A 12643-nucleotide genomic window follows, 5' to 3' on the forward strand; every position below is an offset into this window, starting at 1 on the left:
GACATCGTCCCTGTGCGGCCAGTTCGCCTACTACTCGCGGTTGCGACCCCGTCCCCCACTTCCCTCCCCTGTCCGAGGCGTTCCCGTACGCCCAGCCGTCGCCGCACGCCTCGTTCGTCCACGGTGGCCGACGATCACGGTCACGACATGGGCGCAGCAAGAGCTCGCGCACTCGGCTCCTGCACTCGCACGACGCCGACAGCGAGGACGACCCGCTCGTCGCGAGCTGGATGACCGAGTCGTCGAACGCGTCGACCGCGACGTCGCCCCATCACCCGACTCGCCCTTTGCCGCCGTCGCGCACGTCGAGCGGGACGCTCACCGTCCCTCCCTCGCCGACCCTCCCCGAGCGCGGGCGCACCCTGCAGCGCTCGGCCATCCGCGCCCTCGATTCCTCCCTCTCGACCATCCACGGCTCGCCCTCGTCCCACGCCGGCTTCGGCTTCGGCCACGCGCCGCACCACCACACGATCAACCACGTCGCCTTCACGGGCGAGCCGGACGAGGTCGTCCCGGCACGAGAGCGGGAGCGGCAGCGCACGAGCAGCAGCAGGAGCAGGCCGCCGCCAGCCTCGAGGCGGAGCACGGGCATCGTGTTCCTCTCGGTCGGCGCGCTTTTCACGCTTGGGCACCTCGGCGGCGGCGGGGCGGTCGGAACGATGGGCGTCGAGCGGGCAGGGCGAGCCTGGAGCTCGAGCCCGGCGCCGGTGCAGCCGGCGGGCTGGCGCATCGGCGACGCACGGCACCCGGCCTACTTCCCCCTCCCGTCCTCTTCCTCTCGATCCTCGCTCGACGTCTCGTACTCTCTCGCCAAGCGCTCGACCTTTCCTCTCGACGTCTCCTCGACCCCGGACGAGCCGGAGCGCGACGGCGACGACGACGACCGACCACCGACCCGCGAGTACGACTGGGAGCGCGTCGTGGGCCGCACGAGCGCGTGGGTGTGCACGACCGCCTACCTCACGAGCCGGCTACCGCAGATCTGGCAGAATGTGCGTCCCACCTCCTCGTCTCTTTCTCTCTCTTCCGCCTCGTGGGCTCACCTTGCTTCCTCCCTCTCGCCACAGTTCCGTCGTCGGTCCGTCGAAGGCCTCGCCATGACCCTGTTCGCGGCCGCCTTCCTCGGCAATTCGCTCTACGTCGCGTCCATCCTCACCAACCCGCACGCGACCTCGGCGTCGTACCTCCTCGAGGCGATGCCGTACCTCCTCGGCTCGGGCGGCACCCTGTGCTTCGACCTCATGATCATCGGCCAGAGCTGGCTCTACTCGGAGAAGCGCAAGGCGCGGCGAGACCGGGATCGGCGGCGGCGCAGCGCGCACGGGTTCGACGCCGAGGAGGAGGCGGCGCTGCTCGACGCCGACGGCGCTGAGGGCCGAGGAGCCGACGACGAGGCGTACAAGGGCGGGCGGCCGCCGCAGCGCAGCCGCTCGACGAGCACGCTCGGGTGCGCGCGCTCGGCGAGCACGAGCGGGAGCGGCCGGCGCGCGCTGTCGACGTCGCGCAGCGCGAGGAGGAGCGAGTCGACCGAGCTGCTGCCGGGCGGGTCGCGCCCTGCGCGCTTCCTCGCGTCGCCCCGAGGCGGCGAGCGCGGCGTGCCGCTCGGCGCGGACGACGAGGGCGAGCTGGACGAGGAGGGGAGCGACGGCGCGCCGTCGCGCAGCGTCAGCCGGGGCTCGAGCACGCGGGTCCTCTCGCGGCAGCCGAGCTTTCAGGCGATCCAGGAGGAGGGCGAGTCGTCGGTGACGCTGCGGGCGGTCGACGACTGAACGAGGCGGTCGGTCGAGGAGGATTACGCGGCGGCGACTGGTCCGCGCTCCCCAGGTGTTGCAGTCTCCCCTCCTTTACACATGTACCTCGTCACCCTTTGTCCCTCTAGATTATACCCTCCTGGAACTAGCACGTATCGCACGGCTCGCTGTCCGAGCCTCGACCGAGGAGGAGGAGCACGCGCAGACCTCTCGCTCGAGCTTCTCTCGGGTCTGGGCTTCTGGAGAAGAGCATTGTGGATGGCTTGCACGGAGACAAGCAGCATTACCGAATGCGACGGCGGAGCATGCTGAGCCAACGCGCTCTCCGACGTTCCGCGAGCGACTGTCGTCCTCCGCCACCCTCCTCGCACCATGCCGATCACCTTGACGCCCGCGCAGTGCGCACGAGCTGCTTCAGCCTACCGTGTGCGCCCTACTCTCTCGCGGCGAGCTCTCCCCGTCCATGTCCTGACCCTCCTCGCTTTCTCATCAGGCCCTCATCCGCTCTCAGCGTCTGACGTTCAAGGGCGACGCGCTCGCGCTCCAAGGTGCGCACACACTCTCAAGGAGACTTTCTGCAGGTCGCGATCGAGCTCACGAGCCTCCCTTGCCCGCAGCCGCCCACGAGCAGACCCGGGTCCTCTTCAACCGCTTCATCCCCTCGTCCTCGGCCTCGGTGTCGCCGTTCCAGCCGCGCGACACGATCCTCCCTCCACCAGAGCTCGCGCCCAAGAGCGACTTGACGCCCGAGGTCGTCGACGAGCACATCCAGGGCGCGTTCGAGATCGCGGCCTTCTTGCGCAAGAACGTCGTGCAGGGCGTGCGCAACGACGAGGGCAACTTTGGTGCGTCCCTGTCGTACTTCTCTCTGGGCCGATGCTTGTCGCAGGGCAGACGAGCTAACCTCCCTCCTCGCCTTTTCCCCCTTCCCTCTCCCCTCGTCGCCCTCCTTCCGTCATCCTCCACCGTACCCCGCCGCTCGCCGCCCCGCACTGTCCGCCACCAGCCCTGCGCATCCACGAGGAGACGGAGCGCGGCGACAACGACACGATCAAGCAGAAGAAGGAGGCGGCGGCGGCAGCGACGGGCGGCGCGAGGCGAAGGCGGCGACGAGGTGCGGCGGACGAGGCCGAGGCGGCGCCGGTCGGGTGCTGCGGTGGCGCAGGGGCGGCATAGCGGAGCTGCGGCGGCAGACGCAATGCAGGGGCGTTCGAGCGGCCGAGTCGAGCAGGGAGAGCGAGCGAGGGAGGGTGCGCGGCGGGCCGTGCGGGCCGAGAGCTCGCGCTCGCGCTCTGGCGTGGCCCCGAGAGCGTCGTCGTGCGCTGGCTCGAGCCGGACCTCGTGCGCAGACGGCTCGGTGAGAGTGGTCGAACACGCGTTGCGAGCGCGTCTCGTGGTGAGGATCCGCGGTGCGCCCATGACGACGACGACGGTTGCCCGGCGGGGAGGAGAGAGAGCAGCACAGCCGGTTTTCTCGCGATACTGTGCGAGTGTGTGAGAGTACGAGAGAGTGAGCTTGCTGCTGCAAAGAGCGAGCTGGACCCAAAGCGAGAGCCGAGCCGAAGTGCTTCGTTCGGCCCTGCGCTCCCTCGTCGCACCCTCGCCCTGCTCGCCCACAGAGCAGCTCGCCGCGCAGCCGTACCCGCTCGTACCCGACTCGAGCACCTGCGCTGGCCGCAACCCACGTCTGCAGCGCCGTCGCCCACGCTCCTCGTGCCCGTCCGTCGCACGTCGTCGCTCAGCAGTCGGCTCACCCGGCCCTCGACTGCAGTCAAGCAGCCGGCCAGCACACCGACAGTCACCTAGTCGCCTGCCCCACCCCGACCCGTCGACAGCCTTCCAGGCGCCGCCTCGTCGTCGTCGTCCCGCCGTCGCCCTCCCCGCAGCCGTCCGCCGGCTTTCCCGACCTCGTTCGACCGAGGCCCAAGCCCCGGTCGACCACCTACCGCCTCGATCAGTCGTCTGGCGAGCCGCGACAAGTCGCCCATGGCCGCCGCTGCCGACACGAGGCCGGCGGGCTCTCCTCCCTCGGCCCTCAAGAGGTGCGTCCTCTCGCTCCCCTCTCTCTCTTGCGCGCATCTGGTTCGGTCGCAGTGGTGGTCAGAGGTCATCGAGATGGAGCGGGTGTACGCGGGCGGGCTACATGGAGCCGGGCAGAAGAGCGGGCGTAGAGCGGGCCGCACGCAGTCGAGGGTCGTCGCCGTTCAAGAGCCCGAGCGCTGACGAGGGACGCCCTTTCTCGCCATTCCTGTCCACAGCCGTACTCGCGAGCTGCAGCAAGAAGACTCGCTCCTGTCGTCGAGCCTCCCGCCGTCGCTCTCGTCTGCACCGCCTCCTCTTCCTCCTCCTCAAGTCCACCTCCACTCGTCGCCCGAGTCGTCTCTCCTCCTCCCGACTGTCCAAGAGCACGGTCCGTCGCACCCGGTCGCCGCGACCCCGTCGCAGTTCGCCCTGTCCGGCCGGCCACGAGCGGGCACGCTCCCGTCGACGTTCCTCACGTCGTCGTCGAGCCTGCGCTCCCGCCTCGGCGCAGCCGACAGCCTCCTCCTCCCGACGACGGCGCACGGCGGTGCGGCGTCCCTCCCCGGCTCAGGCCCGACCACGCCTCTCGACCAGCCCTTCCCCTCGGCGCTCATCCCGCCCGCACCCGCCTCGACCTCGTCGGCCTCGCACTCGCGCCTGCGCTCGGGCTCCCTCACCCTCCCGAGCTCGAGCCTGTCGTCCGTGTTCGGCTCGGGCGTCTTCTCGAGCGGCGACTGGTCGCCCAACACGCTCGGTAACGGCGCGCCAGGCGGCAGCAGCCCGGCGGCGCCCGGACCTCCTCGCCGACTCGGCGGCGTCGGCGACGTGCGCAGCCCGGACGAGAGCGCCTACGGCGAGGACTCGCACCTGCGCACGCTCGACTACCTCGGCCTCGCCGACGAGTCGTCCGGGCCAAGCAACGCGGCGAGCGAGAGCCTCCTCCCGTCGTCGACGAGCGCGTTCGCGCCGGCGTACTCGGCGGCGCCGATGCAGCGGCTCGGATCGGCGGGGAGCGTGCAGCCGAGCTCCAGCGGGCTGAACGGGTTCGGCGCGGCGACGCACTCGCGGCTGCGGAGCCACACGTTGGCCGCCTTCCCGCGGTCATCTTCGCCCGCCGAGGCGCTCCTGCACCGGTCGTACCCTCCTCCCTCGTCTCTCCCTCCTCCCTCGTCGTACCTTAGCTCGTCCCTCGTCAGCTCCCCCGCACCTCTCGTCGGCGTCGCCTCGCCCGACGACCCGTACTCGCACTCGCACTCGTCGCCGTCGTCGTCGGCCACGCCCCGCCACCGCTCGACCAGCTCGACCGACTCGAGCCGCCTCCTGTACGCCACGGCCGTCAACCTCACCGAGCCCTCGCCGCACTCGGGCCCCGAGCCGCCGCGCCCGTCGCCCCTCGTCACCCTCCTCCCTCCCTCGTCCTCGTCGAGTGACGCCGTCGCCTCGACCACGTCCTCGTCCGGGCACAGCTCCGCCGGCGGCTTCGGCAACCACGATCTGCCCGCTCGCGGACGCGCAGCGACGATCGGCATCCTCGACGACTCGAAGAGCGAGATGTACTCGCGCCGGCGCGCCGGCACGACGGCGGGCATCCCGCCGCGGCACCTCGGCATCGGAGCGGACGTCGCGGCGGGGGGAGGAGCAGGAGGAGACGGCGGAGCGGGAGGCGCAGGGGTGGGGCCGGTGCAGGCGATGGCGTCGAGGATGGGGCGACTCGGCATCAGCGAGGACCCGGTGCGTCGCTCGGACCTCTCCTTTACCCCCTCGCCCATCTCATCTCTTCTCCCACGCCGCCTCTCTCGCTCTCGTGTGACACGGCACTGACTCGGACGCACGCACGCAGGCAAACCCGGCCGCCGGCTGGGCCAGCCTCGGCCGTCCGCCAACGCCCGAGGGCGCCATCTCGCTCACGCCGCCGGTCCAACAGCCGACCCGCAGCCTTTGGGTCGGCAACCTCGACCCCAAGACGTCGCCCGCCGACCTGCAGGAGGTCTTTGCGCCATACGGCGCCATCGAGAGCTTGCGCCTCATCCCGGACAAGGTGCGTCCCCCGATTCGTCCCCTCTACTCGCCCCGACAGCTCTGACCACCTCTTCCCGCTGCAGGAGTGCGGCTTCGTCAACTTCGTGTCGGTCTCGGACGCCATGCGCGCCAAGGAGGACGTCCTGAACCGCCTCGGCGGGCAGCTCACCAAGACGAGCGGGCTCGTCCGCATCGGCTACGGCAAGGGTCCGTCCCTCTCCTTCGTCCGTCCATCCTTTGTCGTGCTCAGAGACTGACGAATCTCGCCATCCCGCAGCCGAGTCGACCCCGGCCCCGACCGCGCCGGGCCTCATCCACCCTCGCTCGACCGCCGCGCCCGCGCAGCTCCCCGGCGACCTCAACCTGCAGACGCAGCCGACGAGGGCGCTCTGGGTCGGCTCAATCCCGCCGACGACCACGCCCAACCACCTGCTCGCCGTCTTCTCGGCATTCGGCGCGATCGAGAGCGCGAGGGTCCTCACGCACAAGTCCTGCGGCGTGCGTCCACCTTTTCTCTCGCCCTCGTCACTCGCTCTCACTGACATCGACTTGCCTCACAGTTTGTCAACTTTGAGCGCCTCGACGACGCCGTCGCCGCTCGCAAGGCCCTGTCGGGTCGCGAGATCCTCGGCGTCGAGGTCGGGCCCGTCCGCATCGGGTTCGCCAAGGTCCCGAGCAAGGTGTCGCAGGCGCCGTTCGCCCACCACGTCAACGGCGACGGCACGCCCGCCTCGTCGTCGTCGGCCTCGAACGGCATCAACGGCGGCGGCGTGGGCTCGTTCCCGCACGTGTTCGGCGCCGTGTCGCAGCTCAGCGGCGCGTCGGGCATCCCGGTCGAGCGCCAACTCGCAGACGGCCACGTGCACGACTACCGCAGCAACCTCGTCATGGGCCTCGTCTCGAACGGCCACTACGCGAGCGCGCACGCGTTCCAGCAGCCGGGCGGGCCCTCGTCGGCGTCGGCCGCATTCGGCGGGCAGCAGCAGCAGCAGCAGGAGGTCAACGGCAACGGCAAGGTCGTCGAGACGAGCAGGGCGACCGTCAACGAGATGCAGATGCTCATGCGCGAGTTGAGCCAGGGCGACGACGAGCTCGAGGAGCATGTCGCCGCTGTCGCAGGTGCGTCCTCCTGTCCCTCTCTCTTCCTCCTTTTCCCCTCCTACTTCTCCTTCTCGCCCTCTTGTCCTACCAGATGTAGTCATTGACCCAGCTCTCGTCCCGCTCGTCGCAGAAGTTCGTCCGCCTCAGACCTACTACACGTCGATCCCGCTCGCCGTCCTGAGCGACCCGCGCTTCGCCCGTCGCTATGCGCAGCACGAGGCGCCCCGACTGCGCGAGATCCGCAAGCGGCTCGACGCCGAGCCGTCGACGGACGAGGTTGACGCGGTGAGCTGCGCCCTCTCTCTTCCTCGCCACCTCCTCGAAGCGGGCGCGTGTCCTGACCCAGTACATGCTCTCCACAGATCGCGGCCGACTTGATGGACGAGGTCGTCCCGCTCGCGTCCGACTACATCGGCAACACGCTCGTCCAAAAAGTGAGCACGCTTTCCCTCCCTCCTTTCCGCCGACCTTGCCTGACAGCCTTTCGTCCCTGCCTCCTCTCGCCTCACAGCTTTTCGAGCAGACGTCGAAGCCTGTCCGCAAGCTCATGCTCGAGCGCATCTCGCCGCACCTCGCCCCGATCGGGTCCGTGCACGTTCCCCTTTTCTCCCCGTCCCCCTTTCAGGACTGACTCTTCTCTCTCTCCCGTGCAGGACGCACAAGAACGGTACCTGGGCCGTGCAGAAGATCATCCAGTGCGCCGAGGACGACGACGAGTTCGCCATCATCGAGCAGAGCCTCGCGCCGTACACGCCGCCGCTCCTCCTCAACGACTGTGCGTCCTCGTCCAGCCTTCCCTCCTCATCCAGGATAGCCTACTGACTCTCGTCGATGCAGTCGGCAACTACGTCGTCCAGGGCGCGCTGCGCTTCGGCTCGCCATGGTCCGATTTCGTGTTCGACGCCATGGTCGACCGCATCTGGGAGATCGGCTCGGGCCGCTTCGGCGCGCGCAGCACGCGGCAGACGCTCGAGAGCCCCGAGACGCCGCCTCTTCAGCGCAAGCGCGTCGCGGCCGCCATCGTCCTCAACGCCATCCCGCTCGCGACGAGCTCGAACGGCGCCCTCCTCCTCACGTGGCTCCTCGAGTCGTCGGGCCTGCCCAACCGGTACTCGCTCGTCGCGCCGCGCTTCGTGTCGCACCTGTCGCACCTGTGCACCCACAAGCTCTCGTCGCAGTCGCTCATGCGCGTCATCAACCAGCGCGAGGACGACGAGGCGCAGCGCATCATGGTCGACGCCCTCGTCGACCCGGCCGCCAAGGTCCTCGAGGACGTCCTCAAGGACCACATGAACGGCGTCGCGTGCGTGCACAAGGTCGCCGCCTCGACCTACCTGAGCGGCGAGCGTCGCGAGCAGGTCTTTGCCCGCGTCAAGGAGGTCCTCGAGACGCTCGGCGTGCAGGGCGCGCCGGCGTTCCGCAAGCTCATCGACGAGGTCGGCGGCGAGTACCTCGGCCCGTCGCCGGGCAGCACGCCGCCGCCGCCGCAGGGCCAAGGGCACTACGGCGGCGGGCGCCAGAACCCGCGCGCGTCGCCGCAGCAGGGCTTCGGCGGTCCGAGCGGCGGGGCCTCCGGCCTCCCTCTTCCTCCTTCTTCGCCACACTCGGTCTCGCCGCAGTTCCAGCGCCGCGGTCCGCTCGGCCCTCCTCCACCGCCGCCGCACCACCAGCACCTCAACTCGCACCACCTCCACCCTCAGCATCAGCCTTTCGGCTCGCCCGCCATGGCCTCGTACCCGTACGGCCCGCCGCCTATGGGGTATCTCCTTCAGTACGGCGCGCCCAACGGTTACGGCGGCTACGCGAGCCCGTACTACGGCGGCGACGGCGCGACCCTTCCTCCTCCTCCCTCCCTCTTCAACCCCGGCTCGCCCTACTCGCCGTCGTTCGCCCCTCCCGGCTCGGCCAGCAGCGGCCCTGCGTCGCCAGCTCGCTCGCCACACATGCAGCACCCGGGCTTGCCGCCGTTCTCGCCCGGCTTCGGCCCCGGCGGCGTCGGTGGCGCAGGAGGCGCCGTCTCGCCGGGCTACCCGTCGATCAGCAGCCCCGACCCTTTCTCTGCGCTCAGGGTCGGCGACGGCGGCGGCTTCAACCCGGCGTTCTCGCCGATGGGCTCGCCACCGCCGCCGCCGCCGCCCTACTTTGGCGGTTTCGGCGCGTTCGCCGCGCAGCAGAACGGCGCAGGCGGGCCCTTCGACGTCGGTGCGGGTCACCCCGGCAGTGCGTCCTCCTTTCTCTCGTTCCTCTTGGCGAGTGCCCCGTTCCTGACTACTTGCACTCGACGCTCGCAGGCGTCGGCTACTAGGCTCACACCTCTTTCCCTCCTCCCTTACCCCTCTTTCCGCCTCTCCCTCGCATAGCCCGTCGTCTGTTCGAGTCTACTCTCTCGCACTGCACCCGCCGTACCCCCTCCCAGCCCGCATTTTCCTCTCTCTCTTCCCCTTTCCTCGCCCTGTCGGATTCGCTTTCTGCTCTTTCCCCTCCTCTCTTCCCCTCCCCTTCGTGCTTGTAGCAACTCTCGACGGACAGTCGCACCGAAACTTTAGCTGCACCTTCTCGTTCTCTCTATTTTTCGAGAGGCCCGAGCGCGAGTTCATCGCGCGCGAGAGAGAGAGAGAACGAGTCGCTCGCTCGCTCGGACTCGTCCTCGAGGCGCGAAGAGGGAGGACTGCACTGCACGACGAGAAAGCTATAGACAAGGCACGAGTACAAAGGCTCCATGATAGCGCGCTCAGCTGCGCATGAAAGCCGTCGCGACGCCGGCTGCGCCGAGGAGCGAGACGCCGAGAAGCGCACACGTGTTGCCCTGCCAGTTCTTCTCCTCCATGCGCTCCCAGCCGCTCCCTGTGAGAGTCAATGTCGTCAGGACGAGTCTCGAGAGGAGAGAAGAGAGAAGATGAGGACGTACTGAGCCACTGGGCCTTCCACAGCGGAACGGCGCCACCGACCCGCTCGAGCTCGAGCTTGACGACGACGCTGCCCGACGTCGGGCGCGGGTAGTACCACTTGAGCGTCTGGTTCTCGTGGTCGAGCTCGTACCGACCGGTCGACAGCTTGACCTTGAGCGCGAGGTCGTGCGGCGCGCCGTCCTGCTCGCCCTCGGACCCGTCGACCTCGCCCTCGCCGTCGAGCGCGAGCTGGACGTCGCCCGACTTGGGGTGCTTGATCTTGCTGCCCGGGTGGTGCATCTTGGCCGCCGCTCGGACGTGGTAGCTGACCTTCTGCGGGTGCGCGGCGTACTGGGCGAGCGGGATGTAGATCTCGGTCGCGAGGTCCGGGTCGGCGACGTCGTCGGCGTCGACGCGCACCTCGAGCTTGAACTTGGACGACTTGATCTCGAAGTCGATCGACGTCGGCGTGCCGACCGTCTTGACCGGGAACGGGCGGACGAAGGCGGGGAGGGCGCGCGCGCCGTCGTTGAGGTTGATCGGGTGGAGCGGGTCGTCGACAGGCGTGACGGTGCCCGAGTCGCCCTCGGACGTCGACGAAGAGGTCGAGCCCTTGGCGTGGATGCCCTTGACCTGGTCGTGGTTGACGTTGCCGAGCTGGCGCGCACGACGAGCCGCCGTCGTCTGCGAGGACGCCATCTGGACGGCGTCGTCCGGGCTCCACACGCTCAGGTCCTCGCCGTTCCACTTGTCGCCCCACTTGTGCGAGTTGTCGGGGCAGTAGCACCACACGGTGTAGTTGAGGACGTTGGCGCCGTCGCACGCGTTCAGGCTCGCGTCGAGCGCTCGGACCTGCGTCGCGTAGTTGCCGTCCTCGTACGCCTTCTTCTTGTCGAGGTCGTACGGGATGCCGATCTCGCCCATCATGGTCGGGTACTGGCCGAGCTTGTCGAAGCAGTCTTGCCGCAGGACGCCGAGCTGGCTGCGCATGCACCGCCGGATGGCCGACTCGCCGACCTTGACGCCGAGGACGATCGACGCGTACTTGCTGCGAGCGTCGTGGGAGAGCGTGTCAGGATCGAGAGAGGGAGGAAGGGGAGCGAGAGAGGGTGGGGAAAGAGGAGGCGCACCCTCGAAGGATGCCGATCGCGTCGGCGTTGAACCAGTTCTGCTCGGGAGAGAGGCGCACGGTCAGTCAAGGGAGTCGAGTAGAGACGCAAGGAGGAAGATGGACGGACCCAGTGCTTGGTGACGAGCGTCAGGCCGTCGTAGAAGTGCGACGAGTGGGCCGCCCGGTTGCCGACCTCGGGCCCGGCAATGGTCGGCGGGATCTGGAAGACGGGGCTGTGGATGAAGTGGATCGCCTCGGGGTGCACCTCGCGGACCATGCGGGCGTACGAGCGCCAATGCGGAAGCCAGTAGTCGGCGCCAAAGTCGACCTCGCGCTCGGGGCCCGACGCGGCGGCGACGGCGCCGTGGCACTCGTCAAAGTAGCCGGGACGGAGGAGCGTCCTCGACTCGACGTCCCAGACGCCGTGCTGCGCCCAGATGCACGTCCCGAGCTTCCAGCCCGGGTCGCGCGTCCACCCCCAGGGCGACTTGCCGTCGGGCTCGGCGTCGGGCGACAGCCACGCGACCGTGCCCTGCGGGTCGACCGTGACGCTCCCGTCGCGAGCCGGGCCGAGCGGGCCCGACTTCCAGTTCTCGACCGTGAGCTTGTCGCCCATGCCGAGGCGCAGCGCCTCGAAGCCGGTCGGGGTCGGGCCGACGCGCAGGACGCTCTCCTTGCTGTGCTTGTCGAGGTCGGCCGTGCCGAGGAAGCCCGGGTTCGGCTCGTTGAGCGAGTCCCAGCCGATGACGCACTCGTCGAGGAGGTCGCCCGCCGCCGAGATGGCCTCGCCGAGCTGGCGCATGGCCGCGAGGTAGTGCGACTGGAGGAAGTCCTGGACGTTGATGCCGTCGATGATGCACTTGGGCGCATAGTCGCGCCCGGCGAAGAACATGGTGAAGATGGTCGAGCACGCGAGGCGCTGGTAGTTGGTCGCCCAGATCATGGGCGGGAACGCGGCCGGGTCGGGCGAGGCGGCGTCGGGCCACTCGGACTCGATGACGGCGGCGCGGGTACGGGTAAAGTTCTGCGGCTCGAGGCCGCACGCGAGGAGCGTCCAGTACGGCGCACCGGACCCGCCCGAGAAGCGCGACCACTGTGGAACGAGGGGCGAGGGTTAACGCGCTCAAGTCCGTGCGGCTCGTCGTCGTCGAGAGGGAGGGAGGGGGACGCACAAGATCTTGATGCGGGTCGATGTAGCAGCGGAAGCCGAACTGCTTGCACTTGCGGAGGAGCTCGACGACGTAGTCGAGGTAGGCCTGGTCGTACTTGCCGCTGCGAAGGAGGACGAGGGGTCAGCCGGCGCGGAAAGGGGCGAGAGAGAGGGGGAGGTTGGGACGCACGGTCCGGCATGCTCGATGGCCTCCCAGGTCGTGACGATGCGCAGGCAGTTGAAGCCCCACCGTTTGAGGCGCTCGAGATGCTCATCGGCCTCGTCGAGTTCGAGGATGCGGCCGACAAAGCTGACGTCGCGCTCCTCCCTTGCGCCCTCCCAGAAGCCGTCGAGCTGGTACCCGGGCTGGCCGCGCGGGGTCTTGGCCGACGACGAGAGGTTGATGCCGCGCAGGAGCAGAGTGCGGCCGTCGGTGAGGCGGAAGTGGGCCGACGAGCTGTGGACCCAGTGGGCGGGCACAGGCTTGCCCGTGACGGGCGACGTGGTGGGCACTGGTCCCATGCTTGCAGCGAGCAGCGAGCAGCGGTGGTGGTACCGCACGAGGAGGCGCGAGGCGGCGAGATCAGCGACGTCGTCGCTC

General features: G+C 69.4%; 5 protein-coding genes across 5 annotated transcripts in view; 3 read left to right on the plus strand and 2 right to left on the minus strand.

Annotated features, from left to right (window-relative positions):
- Window positions 1–12643, minus strand: part of RHOBADRAFT_64851 (uncharacterized protein) — a 79916-nt gene that overhangs the window by 46246 nt on the left and 21027 nt on the right. The gene's annotated exons all lie outside the window — the stretch shown is intronic.
- RHOBADRAFT_52933 (uncharacterized protein) lies at window positions 78–1769 on the plus strand (the record flags this gene model as incomplete). The annotated part of the gene is made up of 2 exons (XM_018416582.1): window positions 78–992; window positions 1068–1769. Exons 1-2 carry the CDS (start codon window positions 231–233, stop codon window positions 1767–1769), a joined length of 1464 nt encoding a protein of 487 aa, XP_018271972.1. The 5' UTR covers window positions 78–230.
- Window positions 2124–2927, plus strand: RHOBADRAFT_43354 (uncharacterized protein; the record flags this gene model as incomplete). The annotated part of the gene is made up of 4 exons (XM_018414211.1): window positions 2124–2177; window positions 2245–2299; window positions 2369–2596; window positions 2758–2927. 4 exons carry the CDS (start codon window positions 2124–2126, stop codon window positions 2925–2927), a joined length of 507 nt encoding a protein of 168 aa, XP_018271973.1.
- On the plus strand, window positions 3738–9457 carry RHOBADRAFT_52935 (uncharacterized protein; the record flags this gene model as incomplete). Its single annotated transcript, XM_018416583.1, has 12 exons — window positions 3738–3793; window positions 4010–5504; window positions 5614–5811; window positions 5876–5999; window positions 6070–6290; window positions 6353–6911; window positions 7024–7178; window positions 7256–7327; window positions 7405–7478; window positions 7547–7668; window positions 7731–9113; window positions 9185–9457. The coding sequence occupies 12 exons, from the start codon at window positions 3738–3740 to the stop codon at window positions 9196–9198; spliced, it is 4473 nt and encodes a 1490-aa protein (XP_018271974.1). The 3' UTR covers window positions 9199–9457.
- RHOBADRAFT_52936 (glycoside hydrolase family 5 protein) lies at window positions 9543–12570 on the minus strand. The gene is made up of 6 exons (XM_018416584.1): window positions 12233–12570; window positions 12065–12164; window positions 11020–11985; window positions 10912–10949; window positions 9802–10829; window positions 9543–9737 (listed from the first exon to the last, which is right to left on the minus strand). The coding sequence occupies exons 1-6, from the start codon at window positions 12562–12564 to the stop codon at window positions 9625–9627; spliced, it is 2577 nt and encodes an 858-aa protein (XP_018271975.1). The 5' UTR covers window positions 12565–12570; the 3' UTR covers window positions 9543–9624.

Source organism: Rhodotorula graminis, assembly GCF_001329695.1.
Source record: "Rhodotorula graminis WP1 unplaced genomic scaffold RHOBAscaffold_5, whole genome shotgun sequence".
Taxonomy (NCBI): domain Eukaryota; kingdom Fungi; phylum Basidiomycota; class Microbotryomycetes; order Sporidiobolales; family Sporidiobolaceae; genus Rhodotorula; species Rhodotorula graminis.